A 22541-nucleotide genomic window follows, 5' to 3' on the forward strand; every position below is an offset into this window, starting at 1 on the left:
TTTGATGCAATGTCTTCTGAATGCTTTCCATAAATAAATATGGATTAGTATTTTTATCTTCTGTTCATTATTTGCTAACATTTTATTTGAATCTGATTTACCAAATGCAACCAAACTCATTTCCCAAACTTATGTAGAGTAAACAGTTCCTATGAGGCCTTGTCTGGGGGCTCCACCATAGAAGCCTTTGAGGACTTCACTGGTGGTATCGCTGAGACCTACAACCTTAGCAAAGCCCCTCCACACCTATTCAAAATCATCAAGAAGGCCTTGGGACTGGGTTCCCTTTTGGGCTGCTCCATTGATGTAAGTGTTGTTAATGAATCATCTTTGTTTCTGTTGTAGCTATAATACAATACCAAAAAAACGAATGCTTCCTAGGTCATGGGAAATTATTCAAATCAAATATTTGTATTAAAAAATCTCTGCTAAAATCTCAGACAATGCTTATGCACATTATGTAATCTTTCTGAAAGAAAATGTATTTTAATCTTTTGGGAAAATAACAAAAAACATCCAGTTTGATGGAATTATATTAATGGTAGGCTAATAAAAACAGTAAGACATAATGATAAAGAAGATACAGTGACTTCCATTAATATTGACACCCTTGGTAAATATGCATTATTTGCTGCTTATCCTCTCTAATTGAAGTATATTCCCATTCATATTTAGCTTTTTAGTTCACCTGAGTGATGAGAAAGTGATAAGCCATAATTTCCTGTTTCATTGGGGTATAAATACGATGACACACAGGACACAAATTCCCATAGGCTGAATCTCAAATAGAATACTATCCATACTATATAGCATGCAAGATGAAGATAAGTATATCCCAAACCGTAGTACCCTGTAAATAGTATGCCAAAAGTGCATACTAAAGTGGATTTTCGAAGTATGTAACCATGCACAATTTTTGGGGTAATACAGACAACAATCCCTTGCGCAGGAAAAGAGGAGGGGTTTGCAACAATTCTCTTGTCTTTTCATTTGACAAAAAAGTCAGTTATTGTCACCTACACTACCGTTCAAAAGTTTGGATCACTTAGACATGTCCTTGTTTCGAAAGACAAGCACATTTTTTGTCCATTAAAATAACATCAAATTGAGCAGAAATACAGTGTAGACATTGTTAATTTTGTACATGAAATTACAGTAGTCATTTACAAAATGAACAATGTTTTCTACTATGGAATATCTACATAGGCATAGGCATTACCAGCAACCATCACTACTATGTTCCATGTTGTGTTTGCTAATCCAAGTTTAATATTTTAAAAGGCTAATTGATCATTAGAGAACCCTTTGCAATTATGTTAGCACAACTAAAATCTGTTGTACTGATTTAAACTAGTTGAGCATCTGAAGCATCAGCAATTGTGGGTTTTGCTCAAAATGGCCAGAAACAAATAACTTTCTTCTGAAACCCCTGAGTCTATTCTTGTTCTGAGAAATGACGGCTATTTCATGTGAGAAATTGCCAAGAAACTGAATAGCTCGTACAACAATGTATAAAACAGAACAGTGCATCAGAATAGAAGGAGGAGTGGATGAGTGTCTAGTTTGAACACCAGTCTTCACATCAACAGTAAAGAGGTAACACCAGCATGCTGGCCTTCTAGCCAGAGTTACAAAGAAAATGCCATATCTCAGACTGGCCAATTAAAAGAAAAGATTTAGATGTGCAAATTATGGACAAATTAATCTAAGTGTGAGGTTTTCAGATCACAAAGAATATTTGTGAGATGCAGACCAATTGAAAAGATGTTGGAGAAGTGCTTGATGCCATTTTTCAAGCATGGTGGAGGCAAGGTGATGGTGCTTTGGTGGTGGAAAAGTGGGAGATTTGTACAGGGTTAAAGGAATCTGTAAGAAGGAAGGGTATCACACCATGCCATATCCTATGGACGGTACTTGATTGGAGCCAATTTCTTCCCACAACAGGACAATGACCCAAAGTACAACTCCAAACTATGCAAGAACTATTTAGGAAAGAAGCAGTCAGCTGGAATTCTGTCTATAATGGAGTCACAAGCACAGTCATATGATCTGTACCCTATTGAGCTGTTGTGGTAGCAGCTTGACCGTATGGCACATAAGAAGTGCCCATCAAGTCAATCCAACTTGTGGGAGGTGTTTCAGGAAGCATGGGGTGAATCATACTTCAGCCTTGCTAGCATCTGCTCAATTCTTATGACTGCTCCAATTAGTAAGATAATAGTACAACTAGCTTGTAAGCTATTCAAACAGCCAGAGGCAAAAGCCATAATGTATATGGATGCTATTTGTAGTGGATGTAAACCTGTCATTAAAAAACTAAAATTTAACACAATGCTTTGTCCCAATACTGGCATACTATCTTACTTTATATTAAACAGTACATACTTCATCATCAACCGCGAAGTATGTACTTGCAGTATGTAGTACATATTATGCGAAGTGAGATTCAGCCATTGATCACTATGGGAAAGACCTGAGAGTACAGTAATGATTTGCGATAAAAGGTTGTTTTAGGAAAACAGCTCAGTGTGAAAAAATGCCAATTTCCACAATAATAATTAAGAAGTTTAAAGCAACTGGAGATGTTGACAATCAGACTGGAAGAGGATGTATGTCTGTTGAGCACACATACAGTGAGGATAGTTTGAGTGGCCAAAGACTCTCCATGGATCACAGCTGAAGAATTGCAGATGTTAGTTCTGTCTTGGGGTCAAAAAGTCTCCCAAACTATCAGACGCCACCTACATATGCACTTGTAGTTTGAGTGGGATGTCATAAAAAAGCCTTTGCTGTCATTAAACAACAAACTCTACCACCTTCAGTTTGCCAAAAGTACTGGCACTTTCAATGGGACTGATTTGTATGGTCAGATGAGACCAACATAGATATTTTGGGAAACAAACACCAGAGGTGGGTTTGGCGTAGACAGAAAGATAGCCATGCAGAAAAGTAACTGTGAAGTATGGTAGTGGATTTTTGTTTGGTGCAGTTTTTCTTACATGGTACCAGGGACTCTATCAATTATCAGCAATTAAAAAAACATGACTGCCACTGCCAGGAAGCCTATTGTGCCATGACTGGATCCTTCTGCAAAACAAAGATCCAACGCACACCTCAAAATCAACAAAGAAATGGTTTACTGACCACAGAATCAAGGTTTTGCCATGGCCTTGTTTTCTACGGGGTTTAGGTCTCCAACAATACATAATAAACTCTTATAGTGTTAAAATTCAACACCACAAAGTGTTAATTTAACATGTGAATACCAAATGTATACCCAAAAAGTGTGGCATTTGCAACCTAGGGTTCCACATGAACTGTGGAATGGTTTCTATCTATCCTACATTCATAAATTTGTGTTACAGTGGAAGTACAATAGAAGTAAATTTTTACATGCTTTGTTCTCGGGAATTGTAGATAACAAGTTCATACCAGACAGAGCAAATTACTCGTCAGAAGCTGGTAAAGGGGCATGCATACTCAATCACTGCAGCAGAAGAGGTAAGCATAAACCTTTTTTCAAGGATAATGCCAATATGTATGCTTGTGTTTTTCCTTTTTACAGTTTACTGAGGCAAATAGTGCAGGTGGAACATCCTGTTATGGTATTACTATGTCGTACACATACTGCACAGAACAGTATGCTTACACAATGGGGGAAGTTGAGGATTTATGTCTTGCCATAAACACTTTATCACAACAGGCATGCAGCTTTGCAACTGTAACAGTCTGTTAATTGTTCATGTTAACTGAAGGTACATGTGCATGGGACTCCAGTCGAGCTTGTGAGGATTAGAAACCCATGGGGTCATGTGGAGTGGGCAGGTGCCTGGAGTGATGAGTGAGTAACAACACTGAAAATTACTTCATTTGTAACTGGACTGCCATCTGGGATGGTTGTGTAAAAAATTTATACCTCACTAAATGAGACTTCTCCAAAGATGCCGATCTGCTTTCAACTCACACACCGTTCTCCTCGATTTTGGGCAATTTTCTGAAGGATTCCAAGTGCAGAAGTTTTTCCCCAGAATTTAACAATTCTGTTAGTAGTTGTCATCACTAACAGAATTGTTAAATTTTCCCTATAAAGAAATATTTCTGAGTAGATCTGAATGTTCTTCATTCCAGTCCTTTGTAGATCTCCAGATAGTAGGCAAAACATCAATACAGATTTTCAATACAAATAATCAAATGAAAACTATCAACTAGCTGATTGAAGAACATTTCTGTTTTAAGGTTGAAAGAAAAAAAGTATTAGATACAACTGATCAGCATTTGATTAGCAACTCGAAAATAAGAAGTTATTCAAGACAAATGCACATAAACAAATACATAAATCAATATAAACCTAAGCGTGATGGCAGCATAAATCAGCCTATGCTGCCATCACGTGCCATGGCAACCAAAACTGTAAATGTAACGTTTAAGTCAAGGTGCTGAGAAAACCCTTTTGTTGGGTGTTCTTATTTCAGGTTAAAGCATCTAGTGCAGATCCTAAGTGGGTTCCTTGGGACAGCCCTAGGCCAATGTTTACATAGATTACCACAGTAAATGCTACAGACATGCCTTCAAAAGTCACAGGTCCTGAACTGATTTCTTTTTTAGATTGAACCAAGTTCATCCTCTCTTGGCGTATTTTCTCTCTCTCTCTCTCTCTCTCTCTCTCTCTCTCTCTCTCTCTCTCTCTATCAGTTCCAGAGAATGGGATGAAGTTAAGCCAGAGGAGAAATCCAAGCTTGAACACTCTGCAGATGATGGAGAGTTTTGGTGAAAATGTTCTCTCCAATTACACCATAACATTGTAATCAGCAAAAGTCAGACATAGTAAAAGAAATATTACATATTTGAGGTAAAAGGTACCATGCTCCTCCTACTTTGTCCATATCCAGGATGGCCTACACCGATTTCTTGAGGCAATTCTCCAAGCTGGAGATCTGTAACCTGACTCCAGACACACTGGTCAGTGATGAGGTGGGTCACTGGAACCATTACCAGTTTGAAGGGATTTGGAGTGTAGGCTCTACTGCTGGAGGATGCAGGAATCATCCAGGTACCGTGTCTGTCATAATAATAATAATAATGTGAAAATACTGTTTATACAGGTGCTGGTCATATAATTAGAATATCATCAAAAAGTTCATTTATTTCAGTAATTCCATTGAAAAAGTGAAATTTGTATAATGTATACATTCATTACACACAGACTGATATATTTCAAATGTTTATTTATTTTAATTGTGATGATTATAACTGACAACTAATGAAAATCCCAAATTCAATATCTCAGAATATTAGAATATTACTTAAGACCAATACAAAAAAAGGATTTTCAGAAATGTTGGCCAACTGAAAAGTATGAGCATGTACAGCATTCAATACTTAGTTGGGGCTCCTTTTGCCTGAATTACTGCCGCAATGCGATGTGGCATGGAGTCTGTGGCACTGCTCAGTTGTTATGAGAGCCCAGGTTGCTCTGATAGTGGCCTTCAGCTCTTCTGCATTGTTGGGTCTGACGTATCGCATCTTCCTCTTCACAATACCCCATTAGATTTTCTATAGGGTTAAGGTCAGGCAAGTTTGCTGGCCAATTTAGAACAGGGACACCATGGTCCTTAAAGAAGGTACTGGTAGCTTTGGCACTTTGTGCAGATGCCAAGTCCTGTTGGAAAATGAAATCTGCATCTCCATAAAGTTGGTCAGCAGCAGGAAGCAGGAAGTGCACTAAAACTTCCTGGTTGACGGCTGCGTTGACCTTGGACCTCAGAAAACACAGTGGACCTACACCAGCAGATGACATTGCACCCCAAACCATCACTGACTGTGGAAACTTTACACTTGACTTCAAGCAACGTGGATTCTGTGCCTCTCCTCTCTTCCTCCAGACTCTGGGACCTTGATTTCCAAAGGAAATGTAAAATGTACTTTCATCAGAGAATATAACTCAGCAGCAGTCCAGTCCTTTTTGTCTTTAGCCCAGGCAAGAATCTTCTGATGCTGTGTCTTGTTCAAGAGTGGCTTGACACAAGGAATGCGACAGCTGAAACCCATGTCTTGCATACGTCTGTGCGTGGTGGTTCTTGAAGCACTGACTCTAGCTGCAGTCCACTCTTTGTGAATCTGGAGATGTTTTGTTTCACAATCCTCTCCAGGGTGCGGTTATCCCTATTGCTTGTACACTTTTTTCTACCACATCATTTCCTTCCCTTCGCCTCTCTATTAATGTGCTTGGACACAGAGCTCTGTGAACAGCCAGCCTCTTTAGCAATGACCTTTTGAGTCTTGCCCTCCTTGTGCAAGGTGTCAGTGGTCATCTTTTGGACAGCTGTCAAGTGAGCAGTCTTCTCCATGATTGTGTAGTCTACAGAACTAGACTAAGAGACCATTTAAAGGCCTTTGCAGGTGTTTTTAGTTAATTAGCTGATTAGAGTGTGGCACCAGGTGTCTTCAATATTGAACCTTTTCACAAAATTCAAATTTTCTGAGATACTGAATTTGGGGTTTTCATTAGTTGTCAGTTATAATCATCAAAATTAAAAGAAATAAACACTTGAAATATATCAGTCTGTGTGGAATGAATGTATACAAGTTTCACTTTTTGAATGGAATTACTGAAATAAATCAACTTTTTGATGATATTCTAATTATATGACCAGCCTCTGTATATACAGTAGATATGGCACAATTCCTTTTGTTAAGCTTGTTGTCTGTTTGCAATAAAACTATCTGCAATAATCATGTACTAATGATGGATTACATTACAGAAACTAAGATGTTAACAATGTTTTCTTTTACTAATTTCCTAACACCCTATTTCTCTGCAGCCACATTCTGCTCTAACCCCCAGTTTGCCATTAAATTGGACGATCTGGATGATGACCCTCATGATGGCGAGGATGGATGCACCTTCTTGGTGGGTCTCATGCAAAAAGACACCCGCAATGAGAGGATGTTTGGCCGGGACCTCAACACCATCGGCTTTTCCATATACAAGGTGCAACATTACCAATTTAACTAATTCAAGTAAATACAAAACTGAACCTCGAACTGGGGATTCCGGTCTTTATTCCAGACCGGTTTTAACACCCACGGTTTTATAAATAAGCTGCTGTCAAAACTTGGTTAGCTCAGGCATGGAGCAAGCCTGGAGGAAAAGCTTGCATAAACGAATTACCATCCAAAAAGAGTGTTGGCTACTTTTGACAGTCATTTTAAATAAGATAAACATTTTAAAGAGGTAATTATTAACATTCTCATTTTATATCTGTACTTGTGTTTTTCAGGTTCCTGATGAGGTATGTACAGTACTTTAAAACATAAAAGGGAATAAATTCACATTATTATATTATAGACACTGTAAATTGCTATTGTCAGATTACTCATATCACATTTAAAAAAATATATTTCTACAGAGCAGAAATGGTAAGGAAGGATGTTTTTTTTTAAAGCCAATGTATTCTACAGTATATCTCTGTGTTTCATGACAGTACAAGGGTCGGACCAACATCCACTTGGGCCCGGACATACTGTTAAGACAGAGGTCTGTGGCAATGAGTAGCACCTTCATCAATCTGCGTGAGATCTGCGACCGCTTTAAGCTCTCACCCGGGGAGTATATCATCATTCCTTCTACCTTCCAACCGCACAAGAAGGGTCGCTTCATCCTGCGTGTCTTCACTGAAAAGCCAGCTGCCGCCAGGTGGGGCCAGAGATCTCAGAATTATGTTTTACTGACCTGAATTGAGCAAGGCACTTCAGACGGCACTTCAGACGGCATCTCCCTGTATTACCTGGACTTTAATACAAGCCTAAAAATATCATAGAAATATGCATATCACTAATACCCAAGTCAATAATTATTTCATTTTGTTAATTCTTTTCTATGCATTGAATCTTTTACAATAGATGAAATCCAGGTATACAGTGGGGAGAACAAGTATTTGATACACTGCCGATTTTGCAGGTTTTCCTACTTACAAAGCATGTAGAGGTCTGTAATTTTTATCATAGGTACACTTTAACTGTGAGAGACAAACATCCAGAAAATCACATTGTATGATTTTTTATAAATTAATTTGCATTTTATTGCATGACATATGTATTTGATCACCTGCCAACCAGTAAGAATTCCGGCACTCACAGATTTTTTTTAAGAAGCCCTCCTGTTCTCCACTCATTACCTGTATTAACTGCACCTGTTTGAACTTGTTACCTGTATAAAAGACACCTGTCCACACACTCAATCAAACAGACTCCAACCTCTCCACAATGGCCAAGACCAGAGAGCTGTGTAAGGACATCAGGGATAAAAGTGTAGACCTGCACAAGGCTGGGATGGGCTACAGGACAATAGGCAACAAAAGTTCAAGATGACGGTCAATCTCCCTCGGTCTGGGGCTCCATGCAAGATCTCACCTCGTAGGGTATCAATGATCATGAGAAAGGTGAGGGATCAGTCCAGAACTACATGGCAGGACCTGGCAGGAGCTGGAACCACAGTCTCAAAAAAGACCATTAGTAACACACTACGCTGTCATGGAAACATAATTCTTTTGGGATGCTTTTCTGTAAAGGGGACAGGACAACTGCACCTTATTGAGGGGAGGATGGATAGGGCCATGTATCGCAAGATCTTGGCCAACAACCTCCTTCCCTCAGTAAGAGCATTGAAGATGGGTCGTGGCTGGGTCTTCCAGCATGACAACACCCCGAAACACACAGCCAGGGCAACTAAGGAGTGGCTCCGTAAGAAGCATCTCAAAGTCCTGGAGTGGCCTAGCCAGTCTCCAGACCTGAAGCCAATAGAAAATCTTTGGAGGGAGCTGAAATTGCGTATTGCCCAACGACAGCCCTGAAACCTGAAGGATCTGGAGAAGGTCTGTATGGAGGAGTGGGCCAAAATCCCTGCTGCAGTGTGTGCAAACCTGGTCAAGAACTACAGGAAACCTTTGCAAACAAAGGTTTCTGTACCATATATTAAGTTCTGCTTTTCTGATGTATCAAATACTTATGTCGTGCAATAAAATGGAAATTAATTACTTAAAAATACAACAAACAATGTGATTTTCTGGATTTTTGTTTTTGATTCTGTCACTTACAGTTGAAGAGTACCTATGATAAAAATTACAGACTTCCACATGCTTTGTAAGTGGGAAAACCTGCAAAATCTGCCGTGTATCAAATAGTTGTTCTCCTTACTGTATACACTATAGGAAAAAGGTTTTTGATCACTGCCATGTTTCCAATTCAAGTCCAGTGAATAACCTTAAATAGTACAAGGGTAAGCCGTTAACTGCCAAAGGTTAAAACGTTTTGGATACCAAAAACTAAAAAATAACATATTTCTGAGTTGGGTTAAAACATACTGCTGTTCTGCCGGAATGGAAATAGAGTAAGCCTTGAAAGTTGATGCTAACAATTCCTACAGATGTCCAGACTTTACTTGATTACTTAAAAACCCTCTCTCTGTATAAAAACAATGTTGGTGCAGACTGTGTTATTACCCCTTCTTAAGCATTATTTGGACAGTATTGTATCGCAGGAAGGCATATATTGTAATAATAATGGCAAGAAAAAGAGAATTAACAAAGGAAGACATACAGACCATTATAACCCTTGAAAGTGTAGGAATTAACTTTTGAGAAATTGCAAAGAATGCCAAGGTGTCAGTGAGTACAGTTTCTTACACCATCAAAAGGCACTTGGAAACTGACAGGAAGAGACCTGGCAGACCCAAAGCCACAACAGAATCAGAGAGTCAACAGCTAGACCACTCCCAGGTCAATAGCTTCAAGCACAACTTAACACTGGTTGAAGTAAGCAAGTCTCAGTTTCAGCTGTGAAGAATTCAAGCTGCAGATTTGACAGGTCGAGTGGGAGTAAAAAGGTAATATAGTGGTAAGATGACAAAATATGAAAAATAGGCTTGCCTGGGCCAAGAAGCACCACCAGGGTTCATTGCACAGGGTTTTTGTACATTGTCGAGTAGGCGAAAGGATGGATCTTCAAGGTGTGATATTGTCAAACATGGAGAAAGAAGCGTGACAGTCTGGGGCTCTTTTGCTGGATCCAGATTCCGTGACTTGCAGAGTTAGTGGCACCTTAAACCAAAACACCTACCACCACATTTTGCAGTGCCATGCAATGCCCTAACGCTGGGGTGGGCAAATTAAGGGCGAAACTGGCCCGCGAGGCAATTTAATCCAGCCCGCGGTAGGTAATACAATATTTTTGAGGGGAAGTCAAACATAACTCACCTGCCCATTCATATACATCTGAATTTAAATTATTTAGACATTATATTGGACCTACTGTATGAATGTTTTAATTATTGCCCTTTTCTGGCCTGCAAATAATTTATGATTAATGAATTACAAAAAAATGTTGCCCTCCATTCAATCTCAAAATCCTGATGTGGCCCCTGAGCCAAAACGTTTGCCCTCCCCTGCCCTAATATGTACACGTAATTGGTCATAGGCAAAACAATGTCCCAAAACATACCTCCAGGCTATGACAGAACTGCCTTAGAAAAAAAGAACAGGATGGTAGGCTTCAAATCATGGAATGGCCAGCACAGTCTATTGACTTAAAGATGGTTTGGGATGAACTGGGATGAAATGTGAAAGCAAAGCCACCTACAAGTGTAACACATTTGCAACAGTGCTGGGAAGAACAATCCAAACAATATTTGATTTCCATTGTAGAAAGATTGCCACAAGTGTGTTTTGCTGTTATATCTGCAAAAGGTGGCTCCTTTGAAGACTGGTTAAACAAAATGATTGCATGATTTATTTTTTGTCTCCAATTGTTTATTTGTCCTATGCTTTAATTTCAGAGTACATTAAGACATTAAACTGTAAATTTCAATATAAACTGGAAACAATGAGGTGTTCCAAAATGTCTGACTAGTAGTGTAACTTTTGAAAAAATGTATGTATAATTTAAATCAAAAGAAGTAGCAGTGCTTAGTCTGATTCACACTCTCGTGACAAGTGAGCCTGATCCTCAACATCTTGGCCTAATTTCTTGGCCTAAATGTTGAGTAAAGAGGGAAACCGTGTTTAAGATGTCAAAGACACACATTGATGGGAAAAATAACAATACAATGTTATCATGACACATGTTGTGTTTCATATTGTATAATTACCATTCAGTGTTATAGAGTTCAACAACCTATAAACACAATAAACACACACGTTCACATTATGCATTAATGATCACACCCACAAATAGCTAGCTTTTCAGCAATCTAATGTTATTTTTGTGAGATTGGGCTAAATGTTTAATATAAGCCTCAGTTTTAGCCTCAGTATGGCCTAATATCGAGAAAGATGTACCCACTTTACAGTTTCACTCAGCTCAAGAATGTAGTTTTGCTTCCAAGGCATAGCAGTAAACATACAACATAATCTGTACTGCGTTTAGCATATTATTTGTATGTTATGTGTTTATCTTTGTATGTTTTGTTGCAGTCCAATGGAAGATGATATTAAAGTGGAAACTGAAGAGGTAAATCATAATAATACCTTGTATATCTATCTTAACATCTTCACATTATAATTTGTTTTGCACTTCACATGTAATATGATTAGCAGAAATGTAACAGTTATTTTTGCTTTTTGTATTCTTTCACAATATGTTTTATTTTAGCCTGATATTAAAGAGCATGACGTGGATCCTCACTTCAAACGATTATTCACACAGATTGCTGGAAATGTATGTGTTTCAATTTTATTAAAGTTTTTAATTTTGACTAGTCATATAGTAATTGTATTTTCCATTCTAACACTAATATTATTTCTTCTATAAAGGATTCCCAAATTTCAGCCTTGGAACTGCAACAGATTTTAAACCAAGTGGTCACTCAGAGTAAGTAAACTAACAAAATATACATTTTGGTGTGGAGATTTTTTACCACTGGGTACCTAACTGTAATGTTTTGCCCTTGTGTCTTCAAGGATCTGATGTCAAAACCGATGGATTTAGCCTTGAGTCTTGTCGGAACATCATCAGTCTGATGGATGTATCCTTTTTATGCATGAGAACTGGTCATTTTAAGCCTATTATAAAAAAAAATATGATTCCATCTGGCTTAGTTGGTAGAGCATGGTGTTTGTAATACAAAAGTGTTAGAATCATGCCTTGACCACAATCAGAGGAATGGCACTGAAATGTTGGGTCTTGTTGAGTTTCATGCTTTGTGGACTAAGATCCAGAGGTATTTGGTAAGTGTGGAATACTAGATCTGTATTTGCATTGCAAGGGTTAAGTTTAGTCCAATTATTTTCCTTTTTTGTTGATAATATCTAAACAATTAGGTAAAAAAAACTCTTGTGAAACCATTTAAGCATGGAAGTTTAGACTTTAGACACAAAACTGTGACTCAGTCATCTGGGTAAGGGGGTGTGTAAAAGTTCTTAATTATATTATTTATATACAGTGGGGAGAACAAATATTTGATACACTGCCAATTTTGCTAATTTTCCTACTTACAAAGCATGTAGAAATCTGTACTTTTTATCATAGGTACTCTTCAACTGTGAGTGACAGAATCTAAAACAAAAATCCAGAAAATCACATTGTATGATTTTTAAATAATTAATTAGCATTTCATTGCATGACATCCCACATGGAAATAACCTATATAAACATATATGTTTAAATATAGGTTTTGATATATGTTTTTAATATATGTGACATATATAAAATTGGCCGTTTTCCTATATTATATGTACATATATACACATATATGTACATATATGGGTACATATATGTACCTATATGGGTACATATATGCACGTTTATATGTGTGCATATATGTACACATATATGCACATATGTGTACATATATACGGGCTTATATGTACCTATATAGGTACATATATGCACGTATATATGTACCCATATATGCACATATGTGTACATATATGGGTACATATATACGTGCATACATGTACCTATATAGGTACATATATGCAAGTATATATGGGTGCATATATGCATGTATATATGCACCTATATGTTTACCTATATATTAGTAAAATTATTAAAATCCATAGCTACTATGCAACATAAATAAAAGCCCAAAATGTAGAAATGTACATTTATTTATTTACTTAAGAACAATCAAATAGAACAAGAACAAAAACAAGACAAAAAACTGAATAGAAAAAAAAAACTATTTATCTTGTTGATCTTCTCAGCTCCGTGAGCTTTGAATTGATAGATGTGCCTATCTGCCCTCGGCTGGCTGCCGGCCACTTCTTCAATGTAGCATCTAGAGAAGACAAAAATAATTAGACAGTATAATAATAATATAGTGCTTCATCAGGAACCCAAAGTGCTTACAGTACAGCTGCGACTGGAGACATATTTTGGATAAAGGGCTGACCATAATAAAAAATGTGTCATGTAAACACGTCAATTGGAAGATTCTGATTGGATTCTGCTAAATCTGAAAGAAATTCTGATTGGAAACATCACCCCCCCTTTTTGGGGGGGGGGGCATTGTTCTTTCATATGCACACGTCCGTCATGGGAACTGCATTGTTAACAGTCACACAGTCAATCATGTGCATCCAAAGCAGAGAAAATTCATGGATAGGAAAAATGTTGCCACTCCCGAGTTTTTTGTTTAGCTTAAAACACAGGTGAAGTACAACTTCTGCAGTTGTTTTAGGGAAATTAAGACCGCTCTGCGGATGTCAAAATGCTATTATTCTGAATAAGGCTTGGTGCATGTTTATGCACGTCATGATTAGATTATTTGTTTCCATGTAAACAGATTCAGATATTCTAATCCCTCAAATTTTTTATCTGATGTAAGAAACTTTGCACATGTAAACATATCTAGTTGTCAATGGGCTGCACTTTTATAGCATTTTCCTGCACCCCCAAAATACATTACAATGTCCACCATTCACACACACATTCCACCCGCGAGCTGCCATGCTAGATTTACTCGAAGAGCAATAAGATCAAGCAATAAAATCAAGCAAATCAATTACCGGTATAGACAAAATAAGGCACAAACACAGGACAGAGGGGATTAAGGTGAAGGAGGGGTGAATATGATTATTTAAGAACACTTCAGACGACAACAATATGCCATGAGGTTATTTGCAACACTATATGTTCTACAAAATAGAAGACTACACACCTTACAGCGCAATACCCCAGCAATGTGGCTTTAGAAGAGGAAAGGTAGGATCAAGAAGTCAGAAAGCGATGAATTAGTATTAAAGGTGCCAAGCAGATACAGTAACAATAATTGGTGCCCTACTTTATGCAGTCTCCATTGATGCCTAATAAATATTGATACAAGTAGGCTATGGTTAAAGTGGTGAACTTATAAAGTCTTAAAAGTTTGGTTTTCCCTTCTCAATGCATTATGCATTTACTCACCAATAATGGCTGCCTTTTTAATTTGGTCAAGTGCGACCAGCTGCTCCCCATCCCCTCTGGTTGGCTTCCCACCTTAAAGTAATATTTCAAAATTATTATGAAAGGGGTGTAAAATGAAGGTGGAGAAAGCAAGAGTTTTTTTTATATACACATCATGTTTTCTTGAGGTGCAAGGAAATACAAAAATGCCAAGTAAAAAAGCGATGGTATGCCCGCACACACATAATTTATTCCACAGAATATGACTGTTTTTTTTTTTCAAGGACAGAAGAGATTAGGAACATGTTGTTTTGTACCATTCAGGTTGCTTTTCAGCAAAGTCTCCAAATCAAAGGTGCCCAGCAGGAGATTCCGCACCATGGCAGTAGCAGAGGGGGCAAGGCGGGCTGCTTTCCACGCTTCTGCCTGGCAAAACACCCCAGAGCCCTTTATAACTTCCATCTGAAAAATAATTTCACATCACAATATACATTTATTGGCAATTTTTAGAAACTTTTTCATGTTTCATATTGATTCTTATGCTTAGCTTCCCAATAGTTAATAGGTTTTTATGTATAAATGCAGATTAATGATATGTATAAATGCAGATGAATGATAAAGAAATGAAACAAATTAATCACTGCCCAAAACGTTATTAAAGGAGAGAAGGAGGAGGACAGGGTGGGGGGAAAGGAGGAGGTTGGATGGAGAGTAGGGAAGGAGAAAAGACAGTGGGTGGAGAGGAGTGAAGGGGGGCAGGAGGAGAGGATGATTGTCACTTATAACACTAATTGGCTCCTACAAAGCACACAGTTTATACCCATCCTTACTACATAATATGTTATTCACCTGTGTTTTCGCTGAGGTCTCAGCTGTTGCTGCAGTCTTGTTAGAGAAGAAAAACATTGTTAAACTCTTCAACAATTTTATAAATATGGGGCAAGTAAATTACATATTACCACTAACTATCCCAACATAAAAATCCCTATAGCTCAGTTGGAGCCTTAAGTAAAATCTGAGGTATAAAAGGGTTACACACACCTGTGGTGTCTCTCGAAAGCGCTCAGTCACCATGGGACTTTCTTTAAAGGGCTCGCTGTCCTCTGGGCTCTGTCTCCTCTCTGGAGTCTTAGAGAAGAAAGAAACATAGTAAAACTCAACAATTTCTATTCATCCAAGCAAGCCACTATAGATTCTTATTTACAGGGGGGCTTGAAAAACATTAAACATGCCAATAAATTAAAGTTACATGCAAAAGTAATCAGCCAAACATAATAAAAATCCATATAGCTCTGTTTGAGTAACAAGTAAAATAAATAAATAAATAAAAATGCAAGGGGGTTACTCACCGGTTGCATTTCTCCAAAAGTCGAGAAGGAGGAATCTAGATCCTCCACAGGAGTCCTTCCAGTCTTCTTCATAGAAGAAAAATATAGTTATTCTCTTAAATAAATTAAAGTGTAAATACATAAAAAATTAACACTATCAATCAGCCCAACATCACAAGTCTCTCCAGTTCTGCTTGAGAAACAATTTTAAAAAGCAATGAAAATCAGAGGAACTTACCTTTTGAGCAATAATGGCGATGTCACTTTTCATTTGAGGGATTTCTAGAAAGAGGTTATATAAAGAAAAAACTATAATTACAATCACTAGATCAAAATAGCACCCAGCAACTCAGTGCCCTTACTCTTCGAAAGACATTTCCTGCAGGTGTGAACTCAAGCTAAAACCCTCCAAAGCCCATTGATAAGGCTCTGCATAGGAAACCTGGTTGTGAACGCAATTTTCTTTCTCCAATTTCTCCCAAATTCTAATTCCCCAGGGTTTTTTTCTGGAGCCGATTGCCTTCTTGAGCCGTTGAAGGCAGAAAAGCATCATTTATTCTCATGAACTGTATGTTCTCTAGGCCATGACTTTTGTTAACCCTCTACAAATTCCTCCAGAAAGAGACAAATAAATATAAATCTAATTTGAATCTTATCAACGGCTATATGAGCACACACACTACCTCACCAGCTAACAACATATTTTGCCAAACACGTGTTTCAGCCCATAACATTTCTAAGTTTACACTTCTCTGCCACCGCAATATCCATCTCCAGAAAAAACCTTGCTAATAAATATAAAAATTAGGAATACTTACGATTGATGATAATGTCTTTCAGACGTGCATTTTCATTTTTAAGAGAATGGACTTCATTTCTCAACTCCTGCAAATTTCTTTGCATTTGGTCAAGTTTCCTTCTCTCCCACATCTGTTCATCCAGGTGTTTTCTAAATTCAGCAGCTGTCTACGAGAAAGAGACAGAGAGAAGAACAACAGCTAATTGTTATATAACTTATTTTGTAAATGGTTGATTCTGATTGGCTGGGAGGATGTCACGAGAGGTGTAAGAGGAAGGTGGCAAGAAGTCTAGGGCAGAAGTCCCTCCACTTGGCTATATGTAACTGGTTGTCCGGCCTCCTGGTGGTTATTCCTTACTTAAAACATGAAACTTCCTCATCTTGTATGTCATGTAATGTATGTATGTAATACACCACACAATGGATGTCATCATTTAGGCTACCTTTTTCTTAGAGGGTGGTACTATGTCCTCTTCATCCCCAATACGCTCCTCCTCTTCGCTGGCCCGCTGGGAGGGAGAGAGAAAGAGAGAGGACAAAGTTGCCTACTGTGCCGGTGTCATACCTTGTTACAGCTACTGGTAATGCACTTTATTATAAAAGTCTTACTTATCTTTACTGTATTGCAATGTAACAACACACACTGGATGCAGACTGGTAGTGTACCTTGTTCTTTGAAGGCCTGTCATGACGCGCCTCATCCTCCTCCTCCTCCTCCTCCTTCTCCTCGTGGTTGTATTTAGAAGGACATCTCTTTTTATTGTCAACCTTGACAGAGAGAAACAGACTGACTTTTAGCCCAACTCTTATTAACTTACGTTACACCACCTTGCACATACATCTTGTCAACAAAGCACATGAAATCATCATAGATGACACAATTACAAACCTACACACATGCCTACACATTAAGAAACAAGAGAGAGAGGGGGAGATCATATAAGTAAAGCACCAATTGGTGCAGTCAGTTACCCTTTTCTTTGAAGCCTTCTCAGTCTGCCCCTGATCACGGTACTTTGAGTTTGGGATGTGAGGACGTTTTGTTTGCTGTGTGACTTCTTTCTCCATCTCGATCCCACGCAGTTTAATTTGGAGAGTTTTTTTCAAATTCTGGTGCAATAAAATTAAAATGTTATCATGAACTGCAAACGTTTGTCTAATCATGCTTAACGTTACCAAATCTAACATTAGTCCCAATTGGACTTCGCTTACATTAGCAAATTATGTAGCTAACATGAGCCAGAAAGCGAAGCTATTGCTAACCAGGGACCTAGCAAGATCCATTTTAGACTTCTTTAAGAGCGAGAAAAAACATTAAATGTGGTATGTAACTACATAACGTCAGATAAAGTTAGCATGTAACATACTTGCCACGTCAATAATTCTTGCTCGGTGCACCGGCCAGGGTTGGCGGCCTTTTCGCCATTCCACCAGCTTCTCGTTTTTTTCAGTCCTTTCAAGAAAATTTTTTACTGAAAAATTCCGGACACAGTCGAGAGCCAAAATACTATGGGCCCCTCTATCCTCACCCTCAGTCCATTCAAGTAGGACATAGCGGATCTCCAACGCTGATATCGCCATTTTTACGCCCAGCCGTTATCTTTCGGCGCGAAAGATAGTGTGCTGGGCCGCATGCGGATGACGTCATCAACTACGCGACGCTGTAGCGGCTGATCGGTGGCAGCAGAGTGGAGAAATGCAATTTAGACGCAATTAAAGAAAAGCAATAGATATGGATCCAGTACGTTACAAAAGGTACCTCGTTGACGACGAAGCACCCGTTCCAGAAAGAACAAAGAGAAGACGTAAACGAAAGTAAGTCTTGTAACAAAACGTACTAGAAGCTAGCTAGCTAAATTAGCCAGCTAACAAAGCTACCAGCTACAGATAATTTCCTTTACCATGTAAACGCATGTGGCATAATTCCCCTTAATGTATGTTAAGTATGTTTGTATAAAGGTAAAATGTATCTTTCCATGTCCACTGTACCTTTCCATGTCCAAAGTAAATAAATAAAGAAAACTGTTCAAGTTGGAACTCTAGCCAGGAAAATATTTCACTTTGTGTGTTTTGAATCTACAGTCTTAAAGGTTTCACCTCATGAATGGAATTTTCCTGCTTGGACTTAATCAATCAGTCATATCAATCCTATTATATTGAGTGATGCATGAAGTGTTTTAACATTACCACAACATTTTTGTTAGGGACATTTCTGAAGATATGGGTGATGATGAAGAAGCTGTGGCCTCTTCTTCTACAACTCAGTAAGTAGAAAACACGCACACCAAATTAAATACCAAATTAAAAAACCTACATATTTCTTGCTGAATGATTTTTATTTTAGGTATCTCACCCAAGAGGACAATCAAGATGACCCGGTGTCTACTGCTTCTGATGACACAGTAAGTGGCTAAAAATGGCAAAAATATTAAAGTTAGGTGTTTTTTGTTTTGTTCGTGCATGTGCATGTGCATGCACACTAGTTAATGTAAATCATCATAGATAATTCCACAACCCAATTCTTCCTGATGTTGCTTAAAGTGTCAGAAAAATATACATGTGGACAAAAGGGGGCATAAAATTAATTTGGAGAAGACTGTTAAAAAAATAAACAAAGACACTTGAGCCTTCAAATGCAAGTGGTTACCAACCACATGAAATGGTACATTTGTATGAGTCTGTGCAAATTTGGGATTGCTAATCCAATGTTTTAAATTCACAGATGAACCAACCCATACCTGGCCCTAGCTCTTCACCTGGGGAAGCAGTAGAGGAACATCTAGAAGACCCCACAAGTCCAACTTTAGACCAGAAACCAACAAAAGAACAGGTGGAACTCCTGCTGCTGGCATTAAAACTCAAACACGGATTAACAAATAGAGCCTTGGAGGACATCATGCATCTTATCAACTTTATTGCTGGTCCTGGTGGGGAATTGGTTAGTGGCTCAAAGTACCTTTTCTACAAAGCATTTGATTCAGTGAAAGACATATTAGAAGTACATTATGTGTGCAAGAGTTGCAAGGTAAGCATGCAGGAAGGTCCCTTTAATGTCAAGTGCCCAGTCTGTGACCAGGACACATCAAAAGCGCATGCACAAAAAGACCAGTGTTTTTTGTACTTGCCACTAAAATACCAAATTAAAAAACTGCTTGAGGACCACCAATTAGGGAAACACCTGAAACACCGCTTTGAGAAGAAGGATGCCTCCATCAAAGATATACATGATGGACATTTATACAAAAAACTATCACCCCTTGCATCACCAGACAGCATATCACTGACTTTCAACTGTGATGGAGTGCCAGTGCACAAATCAAACACAAAAAGTTTGTGGCCAATTTTGTGTACTATTAATGAACTGCCAATACAGCTACGTGCAAAACATGTTATGCTTTGTGGCCTGTGGTTTGGTCAAAACAAACCAAATATGAACACTTACATGAAACCATTTGTCGATGAATGCATAGAGTTGTACTCTAATGGTCTTATATGGGAAAGTGAAAGTGGGGAAATTGTCACAAGTAAAGTACTGCTTACTACCATGGTGGCAGATTCAGTTGCTCGGCCACTGATTCAGAACTTTAAACAGTTTAATGGTGAGTTTGGGTGTTCTTTTTGTATGCAGAAAGGAACAAGTGTGTTAAAACGCAGGGGGCGTGTAAGGGCTTATCCCTATGAAAAAGCAGAGTTGAGGAATCCCTCCCAGACTGATGATCTGGTGGAAGAGGCTCTTGCTGGAAACCCCACTAAGGGAGTGAAAGGGCCTAGTATTTTGTCTTGTCTACCTGATTTTAATATCATTGATGGCTGTGTTCCAGATTATATGCACAGTGTGCTGCTGGGTGTAGCAAGAAGCATCACCACGCTGTGGTTTCATTCTGAAAACAACCAATCGCCATGGTATATCGGACACTCAACAGAACAGATTGATGACATTTTAACTTCTATTAAACCCCCCTGTAATGTTTCCCGTGTCCCCCGCTCAGTGAAAGAGAAAAAGTTCTGGAAGGCACACGAGTGGAACATGTGGTTGTTTTATTACAGCATACCAACATTGAAAGGGGTCTTACCTGAAAAATATCTGAAGCACTGGTTTAAGTTGGTAAAGGGGGTTTCTCTTCTACTCGGTGAGAATATATCACCACTGCACATATCAGAATCTGAGGGGTTGCTAACAGAGTTTGTTCAGGAAATGGAGACCCTTTATGGGATCAATAATGTCACTTTCAATGTACATTTGTGCCTTCATCTGCCCAATACTGTGAGGAACTGGGGTCCCCTCTGGGCACAGTCTGCATTTGTGTTTGAGTCATACAATGGGATCATTTTAGATATGATAAAGAGCAGCCAGGGAGTTTCTCTGCAGATAATGAAAACAGTTTGGCTACAGTTTGCATTTCCATCATTTTCCCAAAAAACCATGGTGGCAGCTTCTGATGATTACTTAGCTCTCTTAGAGTCTTTTTCAGTTGAGAAAAAAATGGTGCAGGAAGTAAGTCGCTGTCATGGTGTTACATCTCTGGGTAGGCCTAAAATTTGTATGATCAGAAATGATGATTTTCTGGCCTTGAACAGCATCAGCAACCTTGAAAATAGAGTCACTGTGAAGTATTTTTGCAGAGTAGTGGTTAATCTTGAAATAGTTCATTCACAAAACTACTCGCGTACTTTTCGGAGAAACTCGTACACTGTCATTCTTTCTGATCGAGAGGAAAGTATTTTCTCTGTGAAGACATTCATTGTCTGTGATCTGGGGCAGGGGGAGACATGTTATGCAGTGGGGAAGTACTACCAAAAAGTGAAACAGGACATCTGCGGTCAATTTAAGAATCCTTGTTATTTCATCCCTGTAGGGAAATGTCTGGGGCCTTTAGTTGCTATACAAGCATCTCAGATAAAAGAAAAGTGTCTGTTTGTTAAAACTGTGAACAGAAATGTTGACATTGTCTTCAAATTCATTAACCACAGTGAAATGCTCAGATAGATGTGGGATGATGATGATTACCTGAATGTATGTTCTATGTACTTTTCTTTTGTTAGTTTTTTTGCTACATTCAGACTGTAATGACCTTTCAGCCATATTCTGGAAAATGCATTAAGACAATACAGAAAACATTGCATTTGGTGGATGTAACGGTGAATGTGTGGATGTGTATGAGCTGTAATGTGAATCTGGAAGTGACTTGAAATTGGAAAAAAGGCTTGATTGACAAAAATAAAAAAAACACAAACCATTTTGTTATACATTTCCTTCTTTTCCACTATTTTCATACAAGAAAGAATTGACCTTGTAAATGTTTCAGGAAAACGTGTAGACATCATAGCTTTCCATCTCCTCTCACTTAAGTGCCATAGTTAAATTCCATAACATGCCAATTAGATGTGATACCCATTTCACGTGTTCGCACATACATAAGTTCTTGCATAATTTTTTTTAGTTATTTCTTAGTTATTGCCTTGATAATAGAAAATATGAGCTAGGCATCATGTATGACAGTTTCCAAAGTGAGATATGAGCTACAAAATGACCAGATCTTGCCATGAGCTAGGAGACGTATCTTGTATGTACATATAGGGCTTATATGTGGATATAAAGAAGCAATACAGGAGACCTATATGGCCTGTATATGCACATATATGCACCTCAATTTTGCCTATATGTGGCATATACACGCATATATGCAGCATATATATTATCATATATGTGCATATATGCTGTATATATGCAGCATATATGTGCATATAGACTGCATATAGGTTACATATATGCGCATATATCCTCATATAGGTTCTTTCCATGTGGGATAAGTATTTGATCACCTACCAACCAGTAAGAATTCAGGCTCTCACAGACCAGTTAGATTTTTTTTAAGAAGCCCTCCTGTTCTCCACTCATTACCTGCACCTGTTTGAACTCATTACCTGTATAAAAGACACCTGTCCACACACTCAATCAAACAGACTCCAACCTCTCCACAATGGCCAAGACCAGAGAGCTTAGTAAGGACAAAAGGGATAAAAGTGTAGACCTG

The 22541-nt window shown here is 38.3% G+C and overlaps 3 protein-coding genes across 5 annotated transcripts in view; 2 read left to right on the top strand and 1 right to left on the bottom strand.

Moving 5' to 3' along the window:
- LOC105031125 (calpain-2 catalytic subunit) overlaps positions 1–22541 on the top strand; it is a 52473-nt gene that overhangs the window by 11780 nt on the left and 18152 nt on the right. The window contains exons 5-17 of the mRNA XM_010905382.3: positions 138–306; positions 3418–3501; positions 3756–3841; positions 4693–4767; positions 4890–5050; positions 6822–6991; positions 7281–7292; positions 7485–7696; positions 11469–11505; positions 11647–11712; positions 11808–11865; positions 11955–12019; positions 12153–12221. Of these exons, the coding sequence (XP_010903684.2) occupies positions 138–306; positions 3418–3501; positions 3756–3841; positions 4693–4767; positions 4890–5050; positions 6822–6991; positions 7281–7292; positions 7485–7696; positions 11469–11505; positions 11647–11712; positions 11808–11865; positions 11955–12019; positions 12153–12221 (1264 nt within the window). The remainder of the gene's footprint in view (positions 1–137; positions 307–3417; positions 3502–3755; positions 3842–4692; positions 4768–4889; positions 5051–6821; positions 6992–7280; positions 7293–7484; positions 7697–11468; positions 11506–11646; positions 11713–11807; positions 11866–11954; positions 12020–12152; positions 12222–22541) is intronic.
- LOC117594898 (inner centromere protein-like) lies at positions 13108–17933 on the bottom strand. 3 transcript variants are annotated; one of them, XM_034294416.1, is made up of 12 exons: positions 17479–17933; positions 17173–17274; positions 16950–17015; positions 16526–16673; positions 15946–15989; positions 15729–15791; positions 15421–15507; positions 15229–15264; positions 14697–14841; positions 14401–14472; positions 14156–14183; positions 13108–13273 (listed from the first exon to the last, which is right to left on the bottom strand). In XM_034294416.1, exons 1-12 carry the CDS (start codon positions 17692–17694, stop codon positions 13123–13125), a joined length of 1158 nt encoding a protein of 385 aa, XP_034150307.1. In that variant the 5' UTR covers positions 17695–17933; the 3' UTR covers positions 13108–13122. The 3 variants fall into 3 exon arrangements, with proteins under 3 accessions (XP_034150307.1, XP_034150306.1, XP_034150308.1); XM_034294415.1 differs by having other exon boundaries at positions 15729–15794; XM_034294417.1 differs by lacking the exon at positions 14156–14183 and having other exon boundaries at positions 13149–13273; positions 15729–15794.
- On the top strand, positions 18221–21756 carry LOC117594897. The gene is made up of 4 exons (XM_034294414.1): positions 18221–18321; positions 18711–18770; positions 18851–18908; positions 19229–21756. Exons 1-4 carry the CDS (start codon positions 18239–18241, stop codon positions 21491–21493), a joined length of 2466 nt encoding a protein of 821 aa, XP_034150305.1. The 5' UTR covers positions 18221–18238; the 3' UTR covers positions 21494–21756.

Source organism: Esox lucius, chromosome 9, assembly GCF_011004845.1.
Source record: "Esox lucius isolate fEsoLuc1 chromosome 9, fEsoLuc1.pri, whole genome shotgun sequence".
Classification (NCBI taxonomy): domain Eukaryota; kingdom Metazoa; phylum Chordata; class Actinopteri; order Esociformes; family Esocidae; genus Esox; species Esox lucius.